The following is a 17721-nucleotide window of genomic DNA, read 5'->3' on the forward strand; positions in this document are numbered from 1 at the left end:
ATACAGTGACTGCTGTGTATAGTATACAGTGACTGCTGTGTATAGTATACAGTGACTGCTGTGTATAGCATAGAGTGACTGCTGTGTATAGCATACAGTGAGTGCTGTGTATAGTATACAGTGACTGCTGTGTATAGTATACAGTGACTGCTGTGTATAGTATACAGTGACTGCTGTGTATAGTATACAGTGACTGCTATGTATAGTATACAGTGACTGCTGTGTATAGTATACAGTGACTGCTGCGTATAGTATGTAGTGACGGCTGTGTATAGTGTACAGTGACTGCTGCGTATAGTATCTAGTGACTGCTGTGTATAGTATACAGTGACTGCTGTGTATAGTGTGCACTGACTGCTGTGTACAGTATACAGTGACTGCTGTGTATAGTATACAGTGAGTGCTGTGTATAGCATACAGTGACTGCTGCGTATAGTATGTAGTGACTGCTGTGTATAGTATACAGTGACTGCTGTGTATAGTATACAGTGACTGCTCTGTATATCATACAGTGAGTGCTGTGTATAGTATACAGTTACTGCTGTGTATATCATACAGTGACTGCTGTGTATAGCATACAGTGACTGCTGTGTATAGTATACAGTGACTGCTGTGTATAGTATACAGTGAGTGCTGTGTATATCATACAGTGACTGCTGTGTATAGTATACAGTGAGTGCTGTGTATATCATACAGTGACTGTTGTGTATAGTATACAGTGACTGCTGTGTATAGTATACAGTGACTGCTGTGTATATCATACAGTGACTGCTGTGTATAGTATACAGTGAGTGCTGTGTATAGTATACAGTGACTGCTCTGCATAGTATACAGTGACTGCTGTGTATAGCATACAGTGACTGCTGCGTATAGTATGTAGTGACTGCTGTGTATAGTGTACAGTGACTGCTGCGTATAGTATGTAGTGACTGCTGTGTATAGTATACAGTGACTGCTGTGTATAGTGTGCACTGACTGCTGTGTATAGTATAGAGTGACTGCTGTGTATAGCATACAGTGACTGCTGTGTATAGCATACAGTGACTGCTGTGTATAGTATACAGTGACTGCTGTGTATAGTATACAGTGACTGCTGTGTATAGTATACAGTGACTGCTGTGTATAGTATACAGTGACTGCTGTGTATAGTATACAGTGACTGCTCTGTATAGCATACAGTGACTGCTGTGTATAGCATACAGTGAGTGCTGTGTATAGTATACAGTGACTGATGTGTATAGTATACAGTGACTGCTGTGTATAGCATACAGTGACTGCTGTGTATACTATACAGTGAGTGCTGTGTATAGTATACAGTGACTGCTGTGTATAGTATACAGTGACTGCTGTGTATATCATACAGTGACTGCAGTGTATAGCATACAGTGACTGCTGTGTATAGTGTACAGTGACTGCAGTGTATAGTATACAGTGACTACTGTGTATAGCATACAGTGACTGCTGTGTATAGTGTACAGTGACTGCTGTGTATAGTATACAGTGACTGCTGTGTATAGTATACAGTGACTGCTGTGTATAGTATACAGTGACTGCTGTGTATAGTATACAGTGACTGCTGTGTATAGTATACAGTGACTGCTGTGTATAGCATACAGTGACGGCTGTGTATAGCATACAGTGACTGCTGCGTATAGTATGTAGTGACTGCTGTGTATAGTGTACAGTGACTGCTGCGTATAGTATCTAGTGACTGCTGTGTATAGTATACAGTGACTGCTGTGTATAGTGTGCACTGACTGCTGTGTATAGTATACAGTGACTGCTGTGTATAGTATACAGTGAGTGCTGTGTATAGCATACAGTGACTGCTGCGTATAGTATGTAGTGACTGCTGTGTATAGTATACAGTGACTGCTGTGTATAGTATACAGTGACTGCTGTGTATATCATACAATGAGTGCTGTGTATAGTATACAGTGACTGCTGTGTATATCATACAGTGACTGCTGTGTATAGCATACAGTGACTGCTGTGTATAGTATACAGTGACTGCTGTGTATAGTATACAGTGAGTTCTGTGTATATCATACAGTGACTGTTGTGTATAGTATACAGTGACTGCTGTTTATAGTATACAGTGACTGCTGTGTATAGTATACAGTGACTGCTGTGTATAGTATACAGTGACTGCTGTGTATAGTATACAGTGACTGCTGTGTATATCATACAGTGACTGCTGTGTATAGCGTACAGTGACTGCTGTGTATAGTGTACAGTGACTGTTGTGTATAGGATACAGTGACTGCTGTGTATAGTATACAGTGACTGCTGTGTATAGTATACAGTGACTGCTGTGTATAGTATACAGTGACTGCTGTGTATAGTATACAGTGACTGCTGTGTATAGTATACAGTGACTGCTGTGTATAGTATACAGTGACTGCTGTGTATAGCATACAGTGACTGCAGTGTATAGTATACAGTGACTGCTGTGTATAGCATACAGTGACTGCTGTGTATAGTGTACAGTGACTGCTGTGTATAGTATACAGTGACTGCTGTGTATAGTATACAGTGACTGCTGTGTATAGTATACAGTGACTGCTGTGTATATCATACAGTGAGTGCTGTGTATAGTATACAGTGACTGCTGTGTATAGTATACAGTGAGTGCTGTGTATAGCATACAGTGACTTCTGCGTATAGTATGTAGTGACTGCTGTGTATAGTGTGCACTGACTGCTGTGTATAGTATACAGTGACTGCTGTGTATAGTATACAGTGAGTGCTGTGTATGTCATACAGTGACTGCTGTGTATAGTATACAGTGACTGCTGTGTATAGTATGCAGTTACTGCTGTGTATATTATACAGTGAGTGCTGTGTATATCATACAGTGACTGCTGTGTATAGCATACATGACTGCTGTGTATAGCATACATGACTGCTGTGGATAGCATACATGACTGCTGTGTATAGTATATAGTGACTGCTGTGTATAGTATACAGTGACTGCTGTGTATAGTATACAGTGACTGCTGTGTATATCATACAGTGACTGCTGTGAATAGTATGTAGTGACTGCTGCTACTGACTGCTGCTAATAGCTTATTTTAAAGGAGACAATGAAGCATAGGTGAGACTTGGGTAGAAGTGAAGCTGAAACTATGTATCAGTCTTAGCCTTTTCAACTCACCAGAACTCACCTGCCAGGCATCCTACCTTTATTGGACACTTTTAAGAGAATGCCTTCAGCATCAGTGTCTAATGCACTGTAGCCCAAGAGACCAAAGAATATCTTATGTTTTCTTTGAGGTCTACTATTGCAACCTAACATTTTGCTCTGCCTTCTGAATTTGGTCTTGGGCTTGGGCCATGAAAAACTCTTCTTTCTCCAGTGTAATCTACTCATAGTCTTTGAAATGAATTTTGTGATTGTATTTTAATACTATCTTTATTTTCTTTGTTGAAACAAGCTCAAGTCAAATTCTCAAAAGTCTACTGCACTGGGGCTTGAAAAACCTAATTAAATAATTGCAGAATAAAATGCTCCACAATTGCTTGCTTAGATACTACAATTAATTTGATTTTATTTATATCTGCAAGAATTGTGTGTAGATATGTAACTAATTGCAATCATGTGGTAAGTGATACAGGACTGAAATACTTTTACATGACTACTTTTATTTTTGAGATAATAATTATATCATTTATCTTCTTTCTTTCCTCCCTCCATACCTTCCCATATACCTTCATTGCTCTCCATTAAATTCATGGACTCTTTTAAAATAAATAATTGCTATGAACACACACACACTCACACACACACACATATGTATATATGCAGTGTAGAATAAGAACAACAATAGACATGCTAAGAAGAATTGAAACATTTTTAAGGCTTTCAAAGTATGTACAGAGAAGCTAAAGAGAGATCTCACTGGTCAAAGAGCTTGCCATATATGCATGAACATTTGAGTTCTAATTCCCAGCACCCATACCCAGGACTCAGGGATAGTAGCATGTGTTTGCAATCCCTGTACTTGAGAGGCAGAGACCAGTGGATCTCTGAGACTCACTGACCATCCAGTCTAGCCAAATTGGTGAGCTTCAGGTTCAGTCTCAAAAACCAAGATGCACAAGCCTACAAGTCGATTCAGAGGGTTAAGGAGCTTGCCAACAAATCTGACAACCTGAGTTCGGTTCCCAGGACACGCAAGATGAAAGGAGAAAACCTACTCCAGCAAGTTTTCCACTGACCTCACATGAATTCCAAGTCCTGTAGTCATCAAATTTAAAAGGGGGTAGGTAGCAATGAGTGTGACCGCAGAAGACACCTCATGTCAATCTGTGGCCACTACACGCACACATGAATGGTCAGATACACATGCACACACACACTTGTTGAGTTTCATATTTGTTTCCATAATTTTACAGTAGGAATATAAATGACAAAGCTGCAAAAACTATAGCTCTGACCTTGGCACTTGAAAAGATGAGGTCTAAATAAATCTATTTCACTGTCTGCATACTATCATTATCTCTAATGAGAGAGAACATTACAATGACATTTCAAATTGTACCTTAGTCAATAATTTATCTGCCAGAACAGTACTCAGATTATTTCTCTTAGATATGAAAACACGGATCCGTTTGCTCTGTCTGTTCACATTACACATATGCTCTGTTTGTGTAAAAATTTATTCCGAAGAACCCTGTTGTGTCTACCATTGTCTTCTTCACGGAGGAGTGTGGTAAATGCATGAATTCCTGGTTGTAACCCTTCAACAGCAATGCTCACTTTACTGGATGCTTTTTTAATGCAACAAACTGTACTCTCTCAAAAGCATTTTTGTGTGCATAAGAATTGAATCTCCTTCTTGCTGAAGACATACCATTGCCTCCTTCCTTAAGAGTTAATATTAGGCTTGTCCGTCTCTTGGCCATGGGACTAAGCCTCCAGAAGATAGATTCTTAAGATCTGCTAAAAGAGAAAAATAGAACTGTTTCTTTATTTAGTAAAGTTGTTCCTAGAATCCTTACTCCCTTGTGCAGTCACTGGAAGCTGCCATGAGTTGTCTCATGGATCTGTGGGCATTCTTGAGTTGTTACTAAGAAAATCTTCCTTTTTCTTCTCTTCTGTCTTTCTCTATTGGATGTTGACTGGAGCCCAAGAACATGTTCCCTGGTACTCAGACTTTCTCCTTTCTCCGACCCTCCCTTTCCCACATTGTGGCTGCCTGTCATCATGTGGCTCATCTCCAAGTCTGCTTACCTCAAACAGATGACTTTTATTTCTCTATCTTCTCCCTTCACCGTCTCTGAGCAGCTGCTGTGATTTTTTTCAGCTTTATCTGCTTTGGGGATTTCCTTTATTAAAATTTTTTTCACAGCATAATATTTTTATTAATTATTGAGGAATTTCATACAATTTCTTTGGGCCTCCAATTAAATCTATTTATAATTATAATTCTTAAATTATTCTATTAGGGAGGCTAAAAATCCCAAGAGATCTTTTCCTGATATCGTCTGGTGACCACAGAGATTTCTCCAAACTTCCAGCAATATATGTGTTCCTGTTCTTGGGTGTGCTTGTGTATGCAATATATAAGCATATGCACATACCTATGTGTGCATAAGGATGTCAGAAGTCAGTGTTGGATATCTTATGCACTGACTCTACACTTCATTTTCGGTGATAGGGTCTCTCACTGCACCTGGAGCTCTCCAGTTCCGCTGGGATTCCTGGCACCCACTATTCCACACAGCTGTCTATGTGGCTTCTATCATCAAGCTCAGGTCCTTGGGCCTCTAGGGCAAGCACTCTACTGATGGCCATCCCAAAGCCCTACCAACAACTTTCTCTTCATTTTCTCTTAGGCATTCAGTTTCTCCACAGCAGAGTATGCTGTGATTCTCCTATAGGTCTCTTTCTGTGCTAATCTGGAATACTCAGAAAGCATGCATAAGGTTACATCTTAAGCACTGCTTTGAATTCTACTGCTGCAGCAGAGGCAGAGGTTCCCAGAGTGTCTGTTGGCTTTTCTTAGTTCAGCTTTTACCATCTATAGAAATTTTCAATTAATAGCCATTAATTGTGTACATTCGAGTGTGTGTGTGTGCATGTAGAAGCCAGAGGACAATCTTGACTGTCATTCCTTAGTCACCATCTGTAACATGAAGTGGTCTGCTTGTTGGGGTTTATGTCCTGCCCAGTTCCCCACAGCTGGCAAGCCACAAAGAAAATCACACAGAGGACTCTATAAGATTATAAACTGATTGGCCCATTAGCTCAGGCTTCTTATTAGCTCTTGTCACTTATATTAACCCAGTATTCTCATCTATGTTAGCCACATGGCTTCATACCTTTTCCACTTTGTCCTAGGAGACACTTGCATAGAACTCATTAGGTAGGCTTGGCTGGTTGGTCAGGATCTAAAGCTCTTCGTGTTTGAAGTCTCCTGTGCTCAGATCACAAGCACTTGTCAACAGTCCTGGCTTGTACCTGGGTTCTGAGGAGTTAAACTGATATCCTTGTGCTTACACAGTTAACATTTTATATCCAAAGCTACCTCCCCTTCCCAGTGGACCATTTACAAACAGAGAAAAATATATGTACTATAGGCATCCGCAATCTAACAGGGGAGGCCAAAAGATGGACTGAGGATTAGCATGCACAGTGACAGTGGCAGGAAGGACATCTGATAACATTTATTGAGGAAGACTGGAACTTGAGTCTATATCAGTGCAATGGCTGTCTGTCTATCTGATGCTTGACATAAGGTTCTGCTCTGTAGCCTGGCTTCTCCGCATATTCATGAATATCCTCCTGCCTCAGCTGCTGGTGCAGCATCATATGCTGCTTTCCCCAAGCTGTTTCCATTAGCAAAAATATCATTTTCAGAAATAACAATACCTTCATTTTCCTTGGATATATTCATACTTATTTTCCTAACTGGCCTTCTGTATTTCAGCATCCATTTCAATAAATCATTGTCTTGCATCTTCAGTTTTAGCTAAGAACAACTGAGAAGTGATGATGTTAAACATAAGGTAGGATCTAATCGAGCTCCAGTCATCTGCAGTGTCAGCAACAATGAACAGCGCTCCAAGGATAGCAGGTCTGGGGATCTGTAGCAGAAAGACTAGCATCCCCAAACAGAGTCCTCCTTAGTGTTGGCTCTGCCACGTCTGATTCTACAAGGAGAGTCAGACTGTGTGTCTGCGAGTCTGTAAATTCTCCAATTGTTCAGATTCCAAATGCATGACATCTCTTTTTTCAAAGGTTTGCTTATTTATTTTATGTATGAGTGTTCTATCTGCTTGTAAAGCTTTATGCCAGAAGAGGGCTTCAGATCCCACTAGAGATGGTTGTGAGTCATCATACAGTTGCTGAGAGTTGAACTCAGGACCTCTGGAAGAAGAACCAGTGCTCTTAACCACTGAGCCATCTCTCCAGCCCTAGCATGACATTCTTTTTTTTGAAAAGGACATTTTATTTTTATTTTTTAATATTTATTTTATGTGCATTGGTGTGAAGGTGTCAGATCCCCTGGAACTGGATTTCCAGACAGTTGTGAGCCGCCATGTGGTTGCTGGGAATTGAACCCGGGTCCTCTGGAAGAGCAGTCAGTGCTCTTAATCACTGAGCCATCTCTCCAACCCTAGCATGACATTCTTAATTCCCCCAAGGACATCAGGTTTCCAGTCATAGGAGCAGCAGTTAATTATATGCGGCCTTTCCTAATATCTCCCCGTGTCTGAGTCACATGCTAGCAAGGCTCCTCCCTCACTTTCTCTCAGTAGGAGACAGCCATTGTAACAGCAATGAGAGTATTAACCAAGACAAGTGTGAGTATCTGAATAACAGGAGGTGTCCGTCATGGAAATTACCTTAGAAGAGGCTAGCAAGGCTAAAGCCACTTTCCCAAAGTAATGCAGGAGCTACGTTGTGGCCATAATGCAAACATTTGCTCAGTTCATTTCTAGAGTTCCAGTTCTTTGTGAAATATTACAATTTTATTTAATGTGTGTGCTCACATGACTATATTTTGTGATTGTGTATACTAGAGAATAAATGTGGAGGTAAGAGGAAAACATGCAGCAGGCTGTTCTCTTCTTCCCCCATGTAGGTACCAGGGCTAGAACTCTCTGAGCTATCTCACTGGTTAGGTGATCTCAGCAGTTAAGTAAATGCTCCCATGTTTTCTGGGTGTTATTTTTCTTTCATGCTCTTGAGAAAACAACAGTGGCAACTTCTCTATGTTTTTTCTCTATGTGTTTGCCCTCCTATGAGTGTAGGTGTGTTTGGTGATAGCTGCTCATACTAGCTGGCATTCCCATGTGTAGTGCATATCAAAGTGCATTACATAGATTCTGAAGATTTTATTCTTCCAGCAAGCACTTCATCAATGGAGATATCAGGGTTCAGATTGCTGTGTTCAGTTTTCAGGGCACACACCATGACACCCTTATTTACCTCTGCTTCAGAACTTGTGCATGAATACCAGTGAGAGTTCCATGAATGCAAGTATAACCTTGAATTCACTCCAAAGTATAAGAATTTCTAACTCTCTCAGGCTTTACGACCTGACTGGTAATGAATTATTTGAAGCTCCCCTCACACTTGATCATGATGAACGGTAGCTTCATATTCCTGGGATGGGGCATTAGTCACAGGGGCAGAAGTCAGCTAAGGTGACAAGCTTGTGCTCTATCTGGAATGATGTTAGGAGTCACTGAAGTGTTTTAAGCAAGACTAGATGACATAATTTATTGTGCACATGCTGTTCCAAACTATAGGATTTTGTGTGAAGGATCAAATATAATTTTTTTTTATTCCTAAGATTGCTTTTCCTAAGCAATCCTAAGATTCCTAAGCAATCCTAAGCAAATTCCTAAGATTCCTAAGATGTGTCTTTTATAATGCTGGCTTTGCATTCTTCCAAATCTGCTGGGTTTAATAAAGTTAATATTTATCAAGTCTACAGCTGTGCTAATGCTCCAAATTATGTGACCCCTGTGACCTCTTCCTATTCTGGCTCCCATGTGAGCATGAAAGGACCTCTGTTCCTGTCACGGCCTGTAAGCATGAGGACACAGGCTGTTGTTCTTATCTATGTCTCTGTCCCTTGGTGAAACTATCCTTGTTGACATAATCTATAAATTAGGCAGCAATTGTCAGGTGAAAATGGATTGAACCTGTATACAATATTATATCAGTTACTTTCCTAAGTTTAGCACATATAAGTGTAAGAGAATGTTCCTTTCGCCTGGAGGATATATAGGTTGGTAAAGTGCTTACTTTGCAAGCATGAGGACCTGAGTCTGATCCCTAGAGCATATAAAAGCAGGCATGGTGTGCACATTTGTCATCCTCATTTTGAGGTGTTGACAGGAAGATTCTTAAAGCTCACTGGTCGGGAATTCTAGCCAAGGAATAGGCAAGGAGAAAACAAAATGGTGACAAGTAAGAAACAAAACTCTGACATTGACTATTGGTGTCACATACAAGCCCACAAATACATGTGCACTCACATCCCCCAAGACAGCGTCCTCGTGTTTTATTGCTAAACAATGTGAATTTTAAACTTACCAGCCAAACATTGTTAAACTCTGACGTCTTTTAGAGATATGTTAGATGCTGTGGCACAGTGTCACCTGACACAGTCATGATTCTTATAGGTTCATTAGAACATTCTAGAGGACAGACCTGTGCTGATGATCCTAGCTTAGTACACTGCAAGGACATAGGGACAGAATGTACATCTGCAAGTACCAGGGACAAAGAGGGGAGATTTTATGATCAATGTACCCTTGAGATGGACTTAGAAGAATGAATGAAAGAATTATAGAAGTAATAGTGTGTGACGGTTATCTTTAACTGTCCACTTGACACAACCTGAATCACCTGGTTGAATAAGGAGGAATTGTCACTATTGGGTTGCTCTGAGGACACGTTTGTAGTAGACTGTCTTAATTAAGTTAATGGGTGTGGGAAGACCCACTGTGGATGGCACCATTCTCTACACAGGGGTCCTGGTTTTAATTATACTTCTCTGGCTACAATAAAGTCCACAAGGAAAGGGCTTATTTCAGCTTCCTTTCATATTTTCTCAAGAAGGGAAATCAGGGAAGAAATTAAAGACAGGAACCTGGGATAGAAACTGAAGGGAGGCAATGGATTCATTCTGCTTACTGGCTTGCTCATCTTGTTTTCTTAGGCCACACAGGACAATATTCTCAGGAGTGGCTTTGCCTTCAGTAAACTGCACCCTTCCACATTCATCATTAATAAATAAAATGCCCCAAAGAGTTCCCTACTCTCCAGTCATATGGAGGCATTTTCTCCCTTGAGATTCTATTTTCATAAATGACTCCAGCTGTGGTCAGTTGAAAATAGTTCAAACAGCATAGTTTCTGAATGATTTGATAGAAAGATCAAGCAGTGTATAATTAAGCCAGCAAGTAGGAAAATGTGCATTTGCTTCTGAGTTTCCATAGTTGTGGATGTGGTATGACTAGTTGCTTCGAGTTCCTGTAATTGTGGTTTCTCCAAACCGCTAGATGGCATCTTAAAGCTGGGAGCTAAAACAAACCCTCTCTCCCTTACGTTGCTTTCTCGTCAGGTTATTTTATCACAACAACAGAAATAAAACTAAAATAGGGAAGAAGTCCATGAAATACTAGAACCCTGGGCTATAAAGGCTCTTGGAGCAGTACAGGAAGGGAAAGGAAGATGCATGAGAAGTAGGCTTAAGTATGAGCTACTGACCCCTGCAGAAGGATGTTCAAAGCCAAGTAAAATTTGTATTTCTATCTTTCCAGCCATCTATGAGCAATCCTGTGAGGTGTACAGACACCAAGGGAACAAGGCTGGATTCTTCTATGTTGACTCTGATGGCAGCGGGCCACTGGGACCTCTCCAGGTGTACTGCAATATCACTGGTAAGGGCCATGTTTTCCAAGCTTGCTAAACTTGGTAACTGCTGGTATGAGAAGGAATAGAGTTTCTGCAATGGGACACCTGAATGAACAAAATCTTACAGGACTAGTTTCAGTGGGGGAAAGAGCCTATCTTGATAAATCTTAAGAATTAGCTTAGTTATTTTTTGAAAGAATAGTAGAGGAAGCTTGGTAAAGGTAATGAGACTATTCCAAAAATCCAGAGTGAATTACCCACTATTTTCTGTAGGGCTTGCCAAGGTCATCTTCTCTATAGAAAATGAACAGAGAAAAGAAAAGGAGATAAGAACAACATAAATAAACACAAAAAACCAAAGCATAAAAGTCAATGGGAAATCCTAATTCACATTGGGGAAAATTCATTCATAGAAGGTTCTGTGAACTGTGTGTCTGAGTGAGTCCTACTTTCTTGAGCTTCAGCCATTCATCATTGAAATGGGAATGAGATTACTACACCAAGAAGTTGTGAAGATCATAGATAATCAGATGTGTTGGAGCAGCAAGTGAGGACCTAAAAAATATAGGCTTCACCTCAAAAGGGAAAAGAGATTCTAGAAATTTATTTAAAAATAAGAGATTCTTATTCTAGAAGCAAGTAGAAATGATCAAACTGAGAAGATAGATAAAGGTTACCACAAATTCCATGTTCCATCATGTTAATAGTTTCATGATGATTTATTGAAAATCAAGATACTTTTCTATAGGCGAGTTAAGCATCAGGTAGGAGGATTTCAGGAAAGCTGAATGTCTCTGCTCTGAGTCTCACATACTATCTGATAATTTCTTAGATTTTATGTTCATGAAACAAAGGGACTACTTCATTTATTTCAAGAGTACTAGCCAGGGAGTCACAGAATGTTGTGTTATATTTGGAGATGGTCAATAAGTTACTGTTCAATAGGCCAAGGTTTACAAGGTAATTGTACATTGAATCTGCAGTTTTGACTTGCCCCCCATCACTGAAGTTCCAATTAGCTTTGTACAAAATTTCTCTACAGGTACAGCTTCCTTTTATGTGCATTGTAGTTTTCTTGAAAGTCATCATCATCTCCACAATCTTCATCATTATCATCATCTTCTTCATCAGGGAGCGTGTATTCTATGGAATATCCTACTAGTGTGTAACTTCTTTAAAAATTAATTGCATAGGTTCAGAAATGACATCTGAGATTGAGCAGGTAAAGGCCATCAGTGCCAAGTCTGATGACCTGAGGTTAATCCCTGGTTGCCACATGGTAGGAAGAGAAAACAGACTCCACCAAGATTCCCACATGTTAAATTGGGTCATGGTGGCACATACCTTTAATCTCAGCCCTTGAGAGGCAGAAGCAGGTAAATCTCTGAGAGTTTGAGGCCAGCCTCTCTACAGAGTGAGTTACAGGACAGGCTCCATAGCTCCAAAGTTCCACAGAGAAACCCTGTCTCGAAAAACCACACACAAACAAACAAAAGATTCCCACAAGTTGTTCTCTGATCCACACAGATTCACGTTGATACATATTTGCCCCCTTTAAAAAATATTTTAAAATGGTACTTAATGGGTTAATTTATTCTATAATAAAATTCTACAGTGCCAAACATTGATGTGTGATATTTTTTTGACCATTTAGCTTTACCAGTAGTCCTACTTTGACTGTCAGACTGTCATTGATTGGCCTTCTTTCCCCTTCCTTCCTTCCTTCCTTCCTTCCTTCCTTCCTTCCTTCCTTCCTTCCTTCCTTCTTTCTTTCTTCCTTTCTTTCTCTCTGTCTCTGTCTGTCTGTCTGTCTCTCTCTCACACACACACACACACACACACACTCTGTCTGTCTGAATGTCTCTCTCTCTCTATCTCTCTCATACACACACACACACACACACACACACACACACACACACACACACACTCCTAATACATTTCAAACCCTGGTCTTCAGAGATGCCAGATGCACCAAGTAGCAAAGCAGCAAAAATCAGGCCTTTCACATTTCATGGAATATTTGTGCCCCTGGCTCCACTTCAGTGAGCCAGCATACTTACAGAGTTCTTTCTGGACATGCAGTTACTAAGATATGCAAATGAATGACACTGTGGTTGTTCAGCTGACAGTGAACTCAGGAACACAACCTTGCAATGCTGTAGGCAGAATGTAGGGGAAACACTGCAAGAAGTAATGACAAAACATATTTAATGGTTTTTCCAACCAAATGCAAAGAACCATGCGCCAGACAGTGTGTGCAGAAAGGGCCAGTATTTTGTCACTGTGGTTGCTCTTGTTTGTTTTTGTCCGCTTGCTTTCCCATAGTACCATAGTACTTCATCTAGTGAAGAGTGGCTGTATGTTTTTGGTTTTGATTTGTTTTTTCAAGGTAGGTTTTTACAGTAGATATGGAGCCAGTCCTGGAACTCTGTCTGTAGACCAGACTGACCTGAAGCTCACAGAGATCCGCCTCTTTATAGTTGCTTTAGAGTAGGAATAGAAATTGTGTTCTTTGCTTTCTTGGTTGTTGTGACCTAGTACTATTCAACAACCTACTCTAGGACTGGGCTTGTTCTTTTCAAAACATAACTCTCACATGAGTTCTTAGTCAAAAAAATACAGAATTCTAGGATAGTCTAGGATATCCAAATTCACCAAATGTACTTTTTCTAAGATTTATAAGGTATTTAGATGCAAATTCACCCTGGTCCTTGCTTTCCAAAAAGAAGTGGTTTGGCTATAAGAGAAGGCAAAAAGCAAGCAAACAAACAAACAAATAAACAAACAAAAAACCAAATACCTACTGCTAAGTAGAAGATGTCACATATGTACAGGAACTCTAGGGTGACTGCCAGTTACTAAGTTCAGACATTTCAGGGAGTTTAATTGGAACTTACAAATATCATCATCTCTGTTAATTCTACCAGAAAAAATCTAAGCAAATAGATTTTAAAAAAGTCTCCAACTTGTATGGAAGAAATAGAATATCAGAATTTCATGACTTGCTGCAGGTAACAAACAAAGAAACCATTTACCCAGCTGGGACCATGACTTCCCTCTGGTCCAGTAATAATCAACATCCCTGAAACATTAATTGGACACTCTGTATTGCATATTTCTTTACCATAATCGGCTGCTGTGGGATAATCCTTCTCTATGCTGTGAATATGTATTCCTCTCATTGGTTAATAAAAACGCTGTTTTGGCCTATAGTAAGGCATAATAAGGCTAGGTTGGAAAGCCAAACAAACCAGAGAGAAGGGGCGAGTCAGGAGAGACAAGTCAGTCACCAAAGGAGCAAGATGGCAGGGAACTGGTAAAGTCACAGCCATTGGACAAAATATAGATTGATAGAAATGGGTTAATTCAAATGTAAGAGCTAGATAGTAATAAGCCTAAACCATGGGACAAATGTTTTGTAATTAATATAACCTTTTGTGTGTTAATTTGAAACTGGCAGTTCTGGACAAAAGAAAATCTCCACCTCCATTTGCATTTTGATTTTTTGTTATAAAATTAATAAATGTTTATAATTAAAAATTTTAAAAATGGAAAAATATATTAAAATGCTAAAACAAATCATAATGAAAAATCAAGGTATTAAGTTACTAAAATCTTAGAAATTTAAACCTGTTTTTCTGTAAATGAATTTGCTCATTGAAACGTAAGATACACTTCAATCACATATTTGTATTTGAGTGCCCATATTCAGGCTTTCTCCTGTTCCAGTAAAACATATTTTGAAATTAAAATGTATATATTACAATAGCACAAAAAATTAAACTTTCCAAAATAACATAAGTATAAGAACATAGAAGGTTTTATTCATCCAGAACTGTGCTTCTGAAGCCTACCTCTTCTAGGGTGTATTGTTTGATAATTTATTCATTTATGGCTAAGGAAGTATGTGTAATTGATCTTATGGCTTGCTAATTTGGTGCTGTAGTCCTGGAGGAACTAAAACTTGGGAACTGTGTCCTGATGGTATTGGAAAATCAGGATTCCCCTCTTGACATTCTTAGTCCCATTAATAAAAGAATTTAAGAATAAGTTCAAAGGAATCTCCAAGAGAGTTTTATTACAGTTGAAAGAGAAACACCTCAGGACAGGTAAAAGCTGCACTTCCCAGAGGCTGCCCAGAGATGGAGGATGTGGAAGGAAATGAAGAGTGTGTTTCATGAACTAAGGAAGCATGGAGATCAGCGATGTCATGGCTGAAAGCTGTATGGTGGGAGGGGAATGTTTGAGCAAGGGTGAGGACTGCCCAGTGCACTGGAAGGTGCACATGTGATATCTGGTCAGCGTCTGAAAGAAAGAGACAGGAATGAAGAAAGAAAATCTGGGTCACTTGTTGAGAAGACTCAGGTTCAGGGACTAAGCTAGAAAATGCTGATTGTTGGAAGGAAAAGCAGAGAATTTCCAAAGTAGGACAACTATCTTGGCTACTTCTGGTCATGGCTTGAGGTGGTCATTGGGGTGTGTGATTGATCCAGCTCCCTGAAGTGTTGGGCTCCACTGAGACCAGTGATTCTACTTCCTTAGCAAGAAGCTTTTCCACAATGGGCCTGTTCCTGCTGCGGTGATTCTGAGTCAATAGTTTAGATGGCCATAGATAGGAATTTCCATGATGATGATCAAGGATGAGCCTTTATTTGGGGAATCTTAAATCTTCTATGTTGTTAAATTGGAGTGACTTGTGATGCAGTGAAATACATAGCAAAGCCATCCAGAAAGTGTGACTTAACACCAGGGTTTATGCTGGCTGTCTTTACAAATGCCAATAAACTGAGATAGGAATTGAATTATTTATTCACATTTTAAAAATTTACTGTTTTAAAGTTTTTTTATTTTATATACCAATCCCAGTTCCCTTTCTCTCCCCTCTCCCACTCCCCCCTCTTTCCACTCACCTCCCCCATCTATTCCTTAGAGAGGGTAAGACTTCCCATGGGGGGTTAGTAAAGTCTGGCATATCACTTTGAGGCAGGACCAAGGCCCTCTCCCCATAACTAATTTTTAAGCTTTTTTTCCCTCAAAGATCTGGACACCTGGGAAGCTAGAGAATTACTCCCCAGATGTATTTTCTTATCCCATCTCCAGCTACCAAACTTTACAAGAAATTAAAATAGAGGCAGTCAATCATTTCAAAGTTGAATCTTGGTCTTCTAGTTCGGTGGTGAGTCTTGTGAGATTTTCTGCCTGTACCTCTGATCACGATCATAGGGTTATTGTTCTCATACTTCCAAGGTACCATCAGGTTCAAGTGTAACCCACAACAAGAAATTATCAGTTTGTACATAATGAACTACTTACATACTGGTAAGAGTAGGCATAACGTGTACACAATTAGTTGTTTACACTGTGGAATTGCAAATTCTTTTCTAAAACATGAAATACAAATGTCCTTCTATAATATTGGGGAATTGTCAATTTATTTAAACTTTGTTAGCTTTCAGGTTTCTGGTGAGCTTAGGTCCAAGAAAACTTGGCTACCTTAAGAGCTATCTACAGCAAGTAGATTTCAGATTTTTGTTCAAGAATTCAAAGAAGAAATTCAAGGCCCCGAGATAGTGTGTTTTAGAGAGAAATTTGCTACATATCCACAAATGGGCACTTAAGGGATAAGGGAGAGAGAGAATGCAGAGGTCCTATATAGAGAAAATATGTTCCCAGGGAAATACTGGACTGGGACATTCTAAGGGACATCCAGCAGAAACATGTTCTGAGTGTAGAGTTTTGGCCTTCTGAAATCAAAAGGTCATCCATCAGACGCTTGCCCATTTGGTTTCATTGAATGTAGAATAGACAAAATTGGACTCCTAAAATATAATATAGACAACTGTTGCTTCTGTGACTTATATATCGGTGTACATTATCTACATAGCAAAGCTTGCTAGATTCTGGTAATGTACTGCCTAGTCATAAGGCATAGTCATTCATATTCACTCTTTGTGAATGTATTTTTTAAATAAGGCTAACAATTTAACAAAGTGAATTAAAAGATGAATGTCCTCAACAATGTGAAGGAACCTCATGCAACTGACTCAGAGTCAGAGAAGTACAGTGGCATCCCTCAGATAAGAAGGAATTGACAGAATGTGTTAAGGACTTGAACTGTAAATCTCCAGAGTTTCTGGCCTGCTAACCGATCCTCAAGATTTTAGTAATAGTAAACCTTCACAATCTGTTTTCTCACCTCCCCACACCTGCCACACACACACACACACACACACACACACACACACACACACACACACACACACCTCAATAGGCTGAGTTCCCTAGTGGGTACCCTAAGGCTAGGAAGAATGTCTCAACCATGTGACATACCTCTCACTTTGTATAGATACTCACTGACACTTATCACACTTTATAAAAGCCATTGCTATTTACTGAGATATTCCTGTGAGTCTGTAAATTTCTCATTAAAATATATGAGGCAGGTTGAGGGGGATGGTTCAGTGGGTAAAGTACTTGAAGGTTGTCTCAGTTACATGGTGGAAAAAAAAAAACATGACCAAGACAATTAATAGAAGAAAGAGGGGTTTTTTGACCTTCTACTTCCAGAGGATTATAGTTTATGATGCTGGAGCAAAGGTATGGTGGGCAGCATCAGGAACTCACGTCTTGAACCACAGGCAGGAAACAGAGAGAGCTAACTGGGAATAGGATATGACTTCAAACGTCAAAGCCTACTTCTAATGATGGAATTCCTTAATCAAACCCACACCTCTTAAACCTATTCAAACAGTACCACCATGTCAACAACTAGGAACCAGTTATTCAATTTCCAGAGCCTGAGAAGGACACAGGACATTCTCATTCAAATAACCTCA

At 39.7% G+C, this 17721-nt stretch overlaps 1 protein-coding gene across 1 annotated transcript in view; it reads left to right on the plus strand.

Moving 5' to 3' along the window:
* LOC148118756 (contactin-associated protein like 5-1-like) overlaps positions 1-17721 on the plus strand; it is a 918003-nt gene that overhangs the window by 599606 nt on the left and 300676 nt on the right. Inside the window, exon 12 of the mRNA XM_087899418.1 lies at positions 10789-10908. Coding sequence (XP_087755544.1) covers positions 10789-10908 — 120 coding nt within the window. The remainder of the gene's footprint in view (positions 1-10788; positions 10909-17721) is intronic.

The sequence above is a fragment of the Myodes glareolus genome, chromosome 20 (genome assembly GCF_982192425.1).
Source record: "Myodes glareolus chromosome 20, mMyoGla1.1, whole genome shotgun sequence".
Lineage (NCBI taxonomy): Eukaryota > Metazoa > Chordata > Mammalia > Rodentia > Cricetidae > Myodes > Myodes glareolus.